Source organism: Gadus chalcogrammus, chromosome 4 (genome assembly GCF_026213295.1).
Source record: "Gadus chalcogrammus isolate NIFS_2021 chromosome 4, NIFS_Gcha_1.0, whole genome shotgun sequence".
NCBI classification, from domain to species: Eukaryota; Metazoa; Chordata; class Actinopteri; order Gadiformes; family Gadidae; genus Gadus; species Gadus chalcogrammus.
The window spans coordinates 27,125,845-27,139,408 of NC_079415.1; the positions used below are offsets into that span (position 1 = coordinate 27,125,845).

The following is a 13,564-nucleotide window of genomic DNA, read 5'->3' on the forward strand; positions in this document are numbered from 1 at the left end:
TGTCTCTTTTGTTATCGTATGTGAAACTTGTTGTAAACCATTTGGGACAGAGGAGCATATCAAAATTGGCATGTGCAAAGACCTGTCGTTCATTTGTTCTCGTTGTATTCGGCTTTAAAAGAGATGTTTTGTTAAACATCAATCGCAGATGAAGCTGAAATTTGTTGTCTGAATGCTTTTTAAAAAAAGCACTTACTTTTAATGTAAACATTCTGATTGGCTTCATTTTAAAATGATTTGGAAACAGATACCAAAACATAACAACTTCATCGACATTTAATGTTTTGTGTCTCTATAACTAAAGGGAAAAATGTTTTTCAGATTGTTCACATCCATGTTTCTCCAAAAAACAGTTCATGTTTCAAAAGTAAAGCACATACCCTTGCATATAGGCTGCACCTCCCTATATCTGACGTAATCAGTGAGTTAGAAAAAAACATTTCATGCTAATACTTTTCAGCGGGGTTGCCAGCGCAAAGAGGTTGAATCTCCACATCCTGTAATCAACAAGTCCAAGTCAAACACGACAAGCATATGTAGTTCAGCCTTTCATCACAATTACAGCATCAAAGGGTGTCCCATGACCACGTTCAAACGGCATTTGACAAGGTCACTGTCCAATGGCATTCCATACCTCTGGCTGTCTAAACCCTGACTAACCGTTACGACGTAAAAAACCTACGAAAACTCTTGAGCAAAATCGTCAGAAGTATCATCGGAGGGATTACCACAAACCGGTGATAATATCTGTGATATGATACGCTTACTTGAGTTCTAAAACTAGGGAGGCCTTCCCATTGGATCAAATGTGCTCTTTGTTGTGGTGGAGCAGGGCCTGCTGTCGGAGATCCTGCGCAAAGAGGAAGACCCGCGCCTGGCCTCCCAGTCGCTGCTGGTCAACCTGAAGTCCATGCAGAGCTTCCTGCTTCTGCCCCAGGGAGAGCGAGACCGCATCTACCAGGAGGAGAGAGAGAGGGCCAGCAGCAGCAGTCTGAGTCTTTCACACAGTCAGGTCCCCACCGCCCCGGCACAGAGGCAAACTCAGGTACACACACACACACGCACACACACACAAATAGGTACACACATACACACGCAAACACACAGACTTACATGCACACATACACGCACACAAACACACAGACTTAGATACACACACAGACTTATGTACACACACACACGCACACACACACAAACAAAGACTTACAGACACACACAGACTTATGTACACACACACACGCACACACACACAAATAGGTGCACACAAACACACAGACTTACATACACACATACACGCACGCAAACACACAGACTTAGATAAACACACCAGTGTTTCCCCTAGGATGGAGTTGCAGTAGCGGAGGTGAAATGTTTTTCGCGCGCAATTCTTTTTTTGTGCTCGCAAAGCGCACCCTGCCGGGAGGTTTCTATGTGTCTACTGGCAACATACATACAGTACATTTGTGCACATTAATGAGCAGGGGAAATAAGGAGAGATTGAACATATTACAAGTATAATCTTTAAAAACATTATTTACATTTATTTAACAAAAAATATTTATATCAACAACCACCCTCATCCTCATCGTCATCGTCATCCGCTTATCCGGGGTCGGGTCGCGGGGGGAGCAGCTCAAGCAGGGGGCCCCAGACTTCCCTTTCCCGGGCCACATTGACCAGCTCTGACGGGGGGATCCCGAGGCGTTCCCAGGCCAGTGTTGAGATATAATCTCTCCACCTAGTCCTGGGTCTTCCCCGAGGTCTCCTCCCCACTGGACGTGCCTGAAACACCTCCCAAGGAAGGCGCCCAGTGGGCATCCTTACCAGATGCCCGAACCACCTCAGCTGACTCCTTTCTAAGTAAAGGAGCAGCGGCTCTAATCCGAGTTCCTCACGGATGGCTGAGCTTCTCACCCTATCCCTAAGGGAGACGCCAGCCACCCTTCTGAGAAAACTCATCTCGGCCGCTTGTACCCACGATCTCGTCCTTTCGGTCATCACCCAGCCCTCATGACCATAGGTGAGGTTAGGAACGAAGATCGACCGGTAGATCGAGAGCTTTGCCTTGCGGCTCAGCTCTCTTTTCGTTACAACGGTGCGGTAAAGCGAACGCAATACCGCCCCCGCTGCTCCGATTCTCCGGGCAATCTCACGCTCCATAGTACCCTCACTCGCTAACAAGACCCTGAGGTACTTGAACTCCTTCACTTGGGCTAAGGACTCATTTCCTACCCGGAGTAAGCAATCCACCGGTTTCCTGCTAAGAGTCATGGCCTCAGATTTAGCGGTGCTGATCCTCATCCCAGCCGCTTCACACTCGGCCGCCAGCCGATCCAGTGAGTGCTGAAGGTCACAGGCCGATGATCCAATGAGGACCACATCATCTGCAAAAAGCAGTGACGAGATCCTCAGACCACCGAACTGCAACCCCTCCCCACCACGACTACGCCTCGATATCCTGTCCATGTATATCACAAACAGGATTGGTGACAAGGCGCAGCCCTGGCGGAGACCAGCACCCACTGAGAACGAAACTGACTGGCTGCCGAGAACACGAACACAGCTCTCGCTTTGGGAGTACAAAGATTGGATGGCCCTGAGGATAAACCCCCTTACCCCATACTCCCGCAGCACCTCCCACAGTTTCTCCCGGGGGACCCGGTCATACGCCTTCTCCAGATCCACAAAACACATGTAGACCGGATGGGCATACTCCCAGGCCCCCTCCAGGATCCTTGCGAGAGTGAAGAGCTGGTCCGTAGTTCCACGTCCGGGGCGAAAACCGCATTGTTCCTCTTCAATCTGAGGTTCGACGATCGGCCGAACCCTCCTTTCTAGCACCTTGGAGTAGACTTTACCAGGGAGGCTGAGAAGTGTGATACCCCGGTAATTGGCACACACTCTCTGGTCCCCCTTTTTGAACAGGGGAACCACCACCCCGGTTTGCCACTCCTTTGGCACTGTACCCGACTCCCACGCGATGTTGAATAGGCGTGTCAACCATGACAGCCCCTCAACACCCAGAGCCTTTAGCATTTCTGGCTGGATCTCATCAATCCCTGGGGCTTTGCCACTGCGGAGATGTTTGACTACCTCAGTGACCTCCACCAGGGAAATTGACGACGAAACACCATCAACCTCGAGCTCTGCCTCCAACATAGAGGGCGTGTTATTCGGATTCAGGAGTTTCTCAAAGTGTTCCTTCCAACGTCAGACGACCTCCTCAGTTGAGGTCAACAGAGTCCCATCCTTACTGTACACAGCTTGGATGGTTCCCCGTTTCCCCTTCCTGAGGTGCCGGATAGTCTTCCAGAAACACTTTGGTGCCGACCGAAAGTCCTTCACCATGGCCTCTCCGAACTTCTCCCACATCCGCTGCTTAGCCTCCGACACGGCAGCCGCTGCAGCCCTTCGAGCCTGTCGGTACCCTGCAACCGAGTCAGGAGTCCTCCAGGATATCATATCCCGGAAGGCCTCCTTCTTCAGTCGGACGGCTTCCCTGACCACCGGTGTCCACCACGGTGTCCGAGGGTTACCGCCCCTTGAGGAGCCTAAGACCCTGAGGCCACAGCTAGCCACCGCAGCTTCAGCAATGGAGGCTTTGAACACCGCCCACTCCGGCTCAATGCCCCCAACCTCCACAGGAATGCCAGAAAAGCTCCGCCGGAGGTGTGAGTTGAAGATACCTAGGACGGGGGCCTCCTCCAGACGTTCCCAGTTCACCCGCACTACTCGTTTGGGCTTACCAGGTCTATCCGGAAATTTCCCCCATTCCCTGATCCAACTCACAACCAGATGGTGGTCGGTTGACAGTTCCGCCCCTCTCTTTACCCGAGTGTCCAAAACATGCGGCCTCAGATCAGATGACACGATCACGAAATCGATCATCGATCTTCGGCCTAGGGTGCTCTGGTACCAGGTACACTTATGAGCACCCTTATGTTCGAACATGGTGTTTGTTATGGATAATCCATGACTAGCACAGAAGTCCAATAACAAACGACCGCTCGGGTTTAGATCAGGGAGGCCGTTCCTCCCCACCACGCCTCTCCAGGTGTCTCCATCGTTGCCCACGTGGGCGTTGAAGTCTCCCAGCAGAACTACGGAGTCCCCTACTGGAGCCCCATACAGGACTCCATTCAGGGTCTCCAAGAAGGCCGAGTACTCTGAGCTGCTGTTTGGTGCATAAGCACAAACAACAGTCAGAGTTTTCCCCCCTACAACCCTTAGGCGCAGGGAGGCGACCCTCTCGTCTACCGGGGTAAACTCCAACACCGCGGCGCTCAGCCGGGGATTTATGAGTATCCCCACACCCGCCCGGCGCCTCACGCCCTCGGCAACTCCGGAGAAGAATAGAGTCCAACCCTTATCCAGGAGTACGGTACCAGAGCTGAGACTGTGCGTGGAGGTAAGCCCCACCAGATCTAACTGATAGCGCTCCACCTCCCTCACAAGCTCCGGTTCCTTTCCCCACAGCGAGGTGACGTTCCACGTCCCCAGAGCCAGCTTCTGCCGCCCGGGTCTGGTCCGTCGAGACCCCTGACCTTCGCTGCCACCCATGTGGCTGCGCACCCGACCCCAACGGGTCTTCCCACAGGTGGTGGGCCCATGGGATGAAGAGAGGGGGGGTACCACGTAGTTTGTTCGGGCTGTGCCCGACCGGGCTCCGTGGCAAACCCGGCCACCAGGCGCTCGCCATCGAGCCCTCCGTCTGGGCCTGGCTCCAGACGGGGGCCCCGGGCTTCCTCCGGGCCGGGTCACATCTCCTCTTTTTCCGTTATTCATTGGAGTTTTTTTAACCATTCTTAGTCTGGCCCCTCACCTGAGACCACTCTGCCATGAGAGACCCTACCAGGAGCACAAGGCTCCAGACAACACAGCTCTCAGGTTCACAGGGACACGCAAACCTCTCCACCACGATAAGGTGACGGTTCCAGGAGAGGCAACAACCACCCTATACATTAAAATCCCATAACCCAAATACTAAAACAATCGAAAAGGTCTATGCCTCAAACCAATGCATCTTCCCACTCCCTCCCCTCTCCCCATCACAAAGGTTGTAGTAAGACCATAAAGAGCCCATGCTTATGGAAAACGTTTTAGGGATCTAGAGTCAATAATGGCAACCAGTCTAGGCTCAACTCCAGGCAGCCACAGGGGTATATGAAGTATAAAAAGTCCTGTGTAAGATTTTTTTTTTTTCCACAACCTTTATTTTCTTATGCCGCTTTTCCACGGCACATGTAGCTCGACTCGACTCGACTCGACTCGACACGACTCGACATGACTCGACACGGTAAATAGTACCTCCTGGACGTGGGCGGGGTCAGCTGCGCGAAAGGGCCGTGACGTATTTTTGTACGCGACGCAAACAACACCTACGCAACCCACTCATGGACAGAACCCACATAACAACAATGGAGGACATCGATAACATTACTATTATTAGCTGGCATGTTGAAGAAGTTGAAGAAGTGGAATATGTTGGCTGCGGCGCTGCTATGGCTGTTACCAGCATGGTTGCCATGTCGCTCTCGTGACTTCGTCACACTCTCTGGCCAATCAGTGGCCGGCCGTCTGCCGACGTCACCTTTTAGCATCGGCTCAGCCGCTTGGAACCTAGAGCGAGGCGGTACTAGAAAAAGCAGCCACACTGGAAAAAGCCTTCTGTTGAACCAATTAAAAAAAACAAGGGTAATGGTTCACATCTATATTACATAACTTGAGCCAATGACAAATACATAGCTTGCCTCAAACAATATTTCCTATGTTCATAAAAACAAAATAATACAACTTGGCACCAAGTATAATTCTATTCTTTGAATGAAGTTAATACATTTAAATCGTATGTTAAATCCTAAACAAAAAAATATTGATTCACTCCAACAATTGTTTCTCATTTAAGAAATATCTATCAGAAATAATTTGTTTTATCCAATCAAAAAGATTACAATTTAATCAACATTTAAACATAACAAATTTTTGTATACATCATCATCATCATCTTTTCCCGCTCGGCTCTCGCCGCTTCATGGCTTTGGGGCGCTACTGCTGGAGAGTTGGAAGTCTCTGTTCCAGCGTCAGCAGGATGTCTGGATTCGACATCACATCAGTCAGGGTTAGGTGCTTTGTCAAAGACACCTCGATACTCTGCTTGGTGAAGCCGGGGATCGAACCATCAACCTTTAGGTTACCAGCCAACCCGCTCTACCACCTGAGCTACTGCCACCACACAATATACATTATATATTAACAATCTAAATCGCAGAGTTAGGCCTACTCCAGACCTCCCTCCAGACACAGACAGACTGTCCTAGCTCACAGAACCAGTGAGTCATCGTCACTCTGGTCAAGGCTCTCTACTGCAGGTTCAGCTGTAGGTGCTACCTTGAATGAATAAGCAGCTGATGTTCCAAAAAGCTTCAAAACATGATCAGGCAGCTGGTGCTCAAAGCAAGCATCACCTGACAGCTTTAATCCACTCTGCTTTAATCCATATCGGATGTATAGGATGGAGTTTAAGGTCTGCAAGGACATCCGGTTCCTGAGTTTGCTTTTTACCACGAGGACTGAGCTGCCTGTAAGTGCGTTGAGACGGGGGAGGGGCCGCGCAGGCACCCGGTGCTCGTTGTGAAGAGGTAATAGCGATAGTGCTTTCACTTCAAAAAGTCGCCAAAAGTCACCCATAGCAGCTGAAAAATAAGCTAGATTTGTCGCTTGTCGCTGTTTTGAAAAAAAGTCGCCAAAGGGGTCTGAAAAGTAGCTAAATATAGCGACAAAATCGCTAAGTTGGCAACACTGCGGTTTGGTCCAGTAGTCGTAAGCGTCTTTGTATTTAATGCGCATGCGCAGGCTTGTACGTAACCTTGAAATTGTACATTTGTCTGAACAAATATTTCTAAATTGAGCTCCTAATCAAATATAACAGTGTTTTAGGAAGAAAACAACAAAAAAAAATTTGGATTGAATGACAAAATTATTAATCAGTTGAATACACAACCTTAAAATATTACATTTGTCAAAATGGATATTTCTTAATTGAGCTCCTAATTAAAAATATCTATATTTCACAGTATTTTGAAATAAAAAAAAGTTATTTTAAAAATAAAACAAAAAATGTTTATTTGAATTGAATTACAAAATAATAATCAGATGAAGTACGGCTTAAAACCCTATTTCCAGTGTACACTGGAAAAAGGGATTTATGCCGCACTTCATCTGATTATTATTTTGTAATTCAATTCAAATAAACATTTTTTGTTTTATTTTTAAAATAACTTTTTTTTACTTCAAAATACTGTGAAATATAGATATTTTTAGTTAGGAGTTCAATTAAGAAATATCTATTTTGACAAATGTAAAATGTCAAGGTTACGTACAAGCCTGCGCATGCGCATTAAATACAAAGACGCTTACGACTACTGGACCAAACCGCAGTGTTGCCAACTTAGCGATTTTGTCGCTATATTTAGCTACTTTTCAGACCCCTTTGGCGACTTTTTTTCAAAACAGCGACAAGCGACAAATCTAGCTTCTTTTTCAGCTGCTATTGGTGACTTTTGGCGACTTTTTGAGGTGAAAGCACAAGCCTTGACCAGAGTGACGATGACCCACTGGCGGCAGTAGCTCAGGTGGTAGAGCGGGTTGGCTGGTAATCTGAAGGTTGTTGGTTCAATCCCCGGCTTCACCAAGCAGTGTATCGAGGTGTCTTTGGCAAAGCACCTAACCCTGACTGATGTCACGATGTGATGTCGAATCCAGACAGAAGCACCTCAAGGCCATGAAGCGGCGAGAGCCGAGCGGGAAAAAATCATGATGATGATGTATACAATAATGAGAAACAATTGTTTGATTAAATTGTAATCTTTTTGATTGGATAAACCAAATTATTTCTGATAGATATTTCTTAAATGAGAACCAATTGTTGGAGTGAATCAATATTTTTTTGTTTAGGATTTAACATACGATTTAAATGTATTAACTTCATTCAAAGAATAGAATTATACTTGGTGCCAAGTTGTATTATTTAGTTTTTATGAACATAGGAAATATTGTTTGAGGCAAGCTATATATTTGTCATTGGCTCAAGTTATGTAATATAGATGTGAACCATTACCCATATTTTTTTTACTTGGTTCAACAGAAGACTTTTTCCAGTGTAGCCTGAGTCTCATAGTATTAGAACATGTTGTACTTGTTGATTAGCTCACGTTGTTATGGCAATGAATACGCCCTCAGCTGATAAACTAATGCCAGCATTTTTTTTCAACAGAAAATTAGCACCCATATCAATATATATTTGATACTTTTCTGCTCCTTGCACCTTATCATGCTTATCATGCTGCGCAGCATTACAAGGCTCTGCCGACTAAAACATGAAGCAATTCAAGAAGAGGCATATATAGAATCGTCTTGTGGTCAACTGTCATTTAATAGACATCTGACAGATTATGTCAAGGTTTTAAAATTATAGTATTATTATTACCAGGTCATGTTATAACACAGCTGGAAATCGTGGATTTTCTGATAAAGACTAGCTAGCCTCTTTGACAGACAAAACAGCAGAAACTATGTTAGGTGCGCTCGTGCTGCATTTTTGGTTTTGTCAAACAGGATACGCCCACCCACCAATCAGAGGTTAGAGATACCTGAAGGAAGGTTGCGCTCGATTTCACTAGCCCATTTGAGCCTGTTCATTAGTGTACAGCATCCATCCTCTCATTGCTTGTGTAAAAAAAAACGGTAGAATGTTAGATTTGAGGAAGAAACGATAGGGTGGGCTAAGGCAAGTTTTTTTTCAAAAAGGTCTAGCTTCGCCACTGATGGCAACGGTATTGAAATTGTTCCTAAATAAAAAATCTTAAAAAATAAGAGATATATTTTTCAAAATTAAAGGTTGTAGTAGGACAATGAAGAGGCCATGCCTCTATGGAACAAGTTTTGGGGCTCTAGAGTCAATAATGGCGACGCTATTGAAATTTTACCATTGTGGTCGTTTTCAGTTTTGCACTTTGCAGACGGTCCCTAAGCTCACGGATGAAAGCCGACTGCTCGTAGAAGCCAATGCAATTCAGTTTTGCACTTTGCAGACGGTCCCTAAACTCGCGGCTGAAAGCCGAATGCTCGTAGAAGCCAATGCAATTCACCGTTCGCTAAAGACGGCTCGTTTGGATGAAAACAATGTTGTAGCTGGTTCTCTGGGTTACTACACTCAATTGTGTCGCAACGATGTTTCACTGATGATCTATTGAACCGCAAACTCAGAAGCTGCGGAAGTTCCTCCGTTAATATGAAGCTCTCCTCTTCTCTAGTTAAAAAAAAGAAATTCTAGGAGCATATAGGGGAAACACTGCACACACACGCAGACACATGCACACACGCTTACACACACACCTACACACGCACACACAAGAGAAAACACACACACACACACACACAAACACACACACACACACACTCACATACACAGGTTCTCAGGCACCTCTGATAAACAAACAAACAGACTATCAGATGAACACATGCTAAATACCGTTGATGGCACACACACATACACACACACAAACACAAACACACACACACAGAGGTCAATGCAATCAATGTAGGTCAAACGTTTATTGGATAGCAAGGAAGAGAAACATTGCCAGGTTCAGTCCTCCCCCTCCATCAGCGTGGCTGAATGCTCATGGACCCCCTCTTCCTCCTCTCTTCAGACCAAGCCCGGCCCGCCCTGCGCTGCCCCCCCCCTGGAGCCCACCGCCGGGGCCAGCATCACCCCGGGGATCTACGAGGAGATCCACCAGGAGATGAAGCGGGCCAAGGTCTCCCAGGCGCTGTTCGCCAAGGTGGCCGCCAACAAAAGCCAGGTGAGTCCTCCGAACGTCTCAGTATTTGTTTCGGTCCTCGATACTTCGGCCATGCTCTGGTCCTCGTTAATGTTTGGGTTACGGGTCAGCAACGCAGAAAGAGAAGCACAAACCCGGAAGATTTAGCGACGTCATAGCCACAAACACACAAGACTAGTGCTGTTAGGGTGGATTAGGAAGGATGACGTAGAACTTAAAACGTGTTGAAGAAAGTAAAAGAAAGCACACTCCCCCCCGCCCTCTCTCTCCCCCACTCTCTCTCCCTCTCTCCCCCCCCTTTCTCTCCCCCCCTCCCCCCCTCCCCCCCTCCCAGGGCTGGTTGTGTGAGCTGCTGCGCTGGAAGGAGAGCCCCGGCCTGGAGAACCGGACGCTTTGGGAGAACCTGTCCAACATCCGCCGCTTCCTGTCCCTGCCGGCGTCCCAGCGGGACCACGCGTACGAGGAGGAGTCCCGACATCACCATGGAGACCGCCCACCGCAGCCGGCGGACCTTCAGGTAAAGCCGCAGCGAGGCCCTCGTGTGTGTGGAGGGGGGGGCCCGACGCATTGTGAGTCCGGAAACTTCCGTTTTTTTTAATTGAGAATACTCTTGAGGTGTGTCGCCACAGTTTTATAGACATGTTTTCTCATGAGCCGCTTCAAACGTTTTATTACGCTGCACGGAGGTGCTAGCTAGGCTAACCAATGCTAATCTTTATAGCAGTTATCAGCAATCAAATCGTTTGAGAAAACTAGCTTCACATTTTCCCCGTTGGCATGTTCTTGATTAATTCTTCGCAACCGAGAGATGTGAAAGAGACACTTTTCCTTTACTTTAACATTTTATTGTTCATCTGTTAACCAGGCGTTGTTTGTGTGTGTGTGTGTGTGTTTCTGACTCAGCAAGATACAATATTCATAAAAGGTGCATATGTAGCTCATTTGCTTATCGGGTTATTTGAACAGCCAGCTTCATATTTTATGCATCATTGCTCAAGTGTTTTCTACAGTCAAAGAAAACCCTAGCAAAGGTCTCAATATAATTATTCTAAAAAAGACATTGTCAATATTCTCAGTTTATTTCCTAAATTTTTCCACAAGTCATTGAAAAAAAGTCATACCTAAAAATCACACACAAACACACACAAGCACACACACACCCTACTACTTACTCCCTCATCAACCCCAGTAGCCGTCTGGCCCAACCTCAATGTTGTCCAACACCTACCCTATCATTATTGAGACACAGGGAGAGAGGAATGAACATTATCTTTATTTAAGGCCTTTCATTTGAACCGCAGATTTATAGGGCTGGGTTCCTGTGTTCTGGGAGTGCCACCCCACCCAGCTAATAAGACCTGGGAGGGTTGGATCTGTTTGTGCGATGAGTGTGTGTGCGTGTGTGGGTGTGTGTATGTGTGTGTGTGTGTGCTTGTGTTTGTGTGTGTGTGTGTTTGTTGGATGAGTGTATGTGTAAATGTGTGTGTGTGTGTGCGTGTGTGTGATTGTAGGATGAGTGTGTATGTATATGTATGTGTGTGTATGTGTTTGTGTTGGATGAGTGTTTGCGGGTGTGTGTTTGTATGATGAGTGTGTGCATATGTGTGCATGGTTGTAGGATGTGTGGGTGCGTACATGTATGTGTATGAGTGTCTGTGTGTGTGTGTGTGTGTGTGTGTGTGTGTGTGTGTGTGTGTGTGTGTGTGTGTGTGTGTGTGTGTGTGTTTTTAGGATGGGTGTGTGCGTATTTATATATGTGTGTGTGGGATGCATGTGTTTGCATGTGTGTGTGTGTGTTTAGGATGAATGTGTGTAAATATGTGTGTGTGTTTCTTGGGGGAATGTGTGTGTGTGTGTGTGTGTGTGTGTGTGTGTGTGTGTGTGTGTGTGTGTGTGTGTGTGTGTGTGTGTGTGTGTGTGTGTGTGTGTGTGTGTTTGTGTGTGTGTGTGTGCGCGTAGGATGAGTGTCTGTGTATATGTGTATGCGTGTGTTTGTCTGTGTGGATGCATAACTTGAATCGAGTCGATCAAACATCGTGCACTGTGTCTCAATGAACAGCAGATTGTTACACTGATTGGCTGAGAAGTTTGTCTGTCAAGGCAAGAACTCCCGCCCCCAGCCTGATCCGTGTTGTGAAACAGAATGTTGGTTCATGTGATCAGGATGGTCTCCAGGTTAGAGGGGGGGTCTACCCAATCAGGCTACGCAATAATACTACAACTAACTTTAAATGTCCTATGAAGGCCCCCCATTCACATGCTTGCTTTGCTATAATGACTATTCGAGTCTGCAAGGCCATTTCCTGAGTATTTCAGTTACCATTAGTCATCCTCCAAATCTCGGTTATGTCCTTGCACGTCTGTGCCTATATTCTCATAAGGGCATCATTATGCAGAGTATTCATCGATTTTCTTATCTCAACAGGCGCTCCACAGACACCCGATGCCGCCTCTGAAGGACCCCTCGCCGGCACCCGAAGGCCCGCCGCCGTCCTTCTCCAGGGTGTACCGGAGCCCCGAGGACGGCCCTCCGCCGGGGGGCCCCAGAAGGGCTCGTTTTCGGACACGCATCTCCCTGGAGGCGCTGGGCATCCTGCAGAGCTTCATCGGGGACGTGGGCCTCTACCCGGACCAGGAGGCGGTCCACACGCTGTCGGCCCAGCTGGACCTGCCCAAGCACACCGTGGTCAAGTTCTTCCAGAACCAGCGCTACCACGCCAAGCAGCGCGGCTCGGCCCCCCAGGACGAAGAGGAGGAGGAGGAGGACTGGGGAGGCCCGGACCCTGGCCTCAGCCACAGCCACAGCCACGACGACGGCGAGAAGGGGTTGTCAGGGTCGGAGGACGAGGGGGAAGGCGAGGACGGCCAAAGGTCCGTGGAGACGAGCAGGGCGCTGGGTCCACAAGCAGGAGCGGGGGGCCTAAGACAGAGCAGGGGGAACGGGGCAGGGGAGCAGCCGGAGGAAGAGAGGGGCAAGGGGAGAGATGGAGAAGCACCACCCCCGGAAGATGTAGTGATGGCCCCCAGGAGCGGCACCCGGAGCCCCCCTGACTTGGGAAGCAGCATAGACAGCAGGACTGTGGTGTGATGGGGGACCAGGGAAGGTGCTGGGTAACGGGCATTTGGGGTGCAGCTGCTGAGAAGCCGGGCTGCGGTGTAAAAAGGCCTTCCAGTCCTTTGAGTGAGCGAACTGTGAACTGAGAGGTTGCAATTGGACGAGTAGCTCAGCCATACTGCTTGTTGGAGTGCAGTGTGTGCGTTGAGGTCAAAAGGGATTGAAAAGCTGATGCCTCACCGCTGAGTAGGAGGCAAGCCAAAGCCACAAGCTTCTCTGTCTTACAACATAAACAGCAGGTCACCTGTCTTCACCTGTTTACTTTGGGGCTTTTTTGGTTGTCCTTTTGTTCGTTTTTTTCCCAACATGCATTGTGGAGCTTACTAATGGGCCTGAACTGCAGTACCCAGGGATTAGAGTGGCTGTTAGTGTTTCTCACATCTTGTTCATCCACTATTTATTGATATCTGTCCTTCAGTTGAAGTTCAAATGTGTTGTCATTGATGGTTGTATTTTTTAACATCATTACTTTATTAGGACAGTAAATATCGGAGAAAGCTGGAACAATAAAGCCTCAAGAAATGTTCATCAAAATATGTAAAATGTATAACAGAATATTCCATATTCAGTTTTTATCCACTGATTTGTTTTGTACGCCCCGATTAAA

At 47.8% G+C, this 13,564-nt stretch overlaps 1 protein-coding gene across 1 annotated transcript in view; it reads left to right on the top strand.

Moving 5' to 3' along the window:
* The window catches only part of LOC130380954 (DNA-binding protein SATB2-like), a 29,315-nt gene extending 16,385 nt beyond the window's left edge, over positions 1–12,930 (top strand). Inside the window, 4 exon segments of the mRNA XM_056588380.1 lie at positions 833–1,045; positions 9,711–9,863; positions 10,177–10,359; positions 12,268–12,930. Of these exon segments, the coding sequence (XP_056444355.1) occupies positions 833–1,045; positions 9,711–9,863; positions 10,177–10,359; positions 12,268–12,930 (1,212 nt within the window).
* The last annotated feature ends 634 nt before the right edge of the window (positions 12,931–13,564 follow it).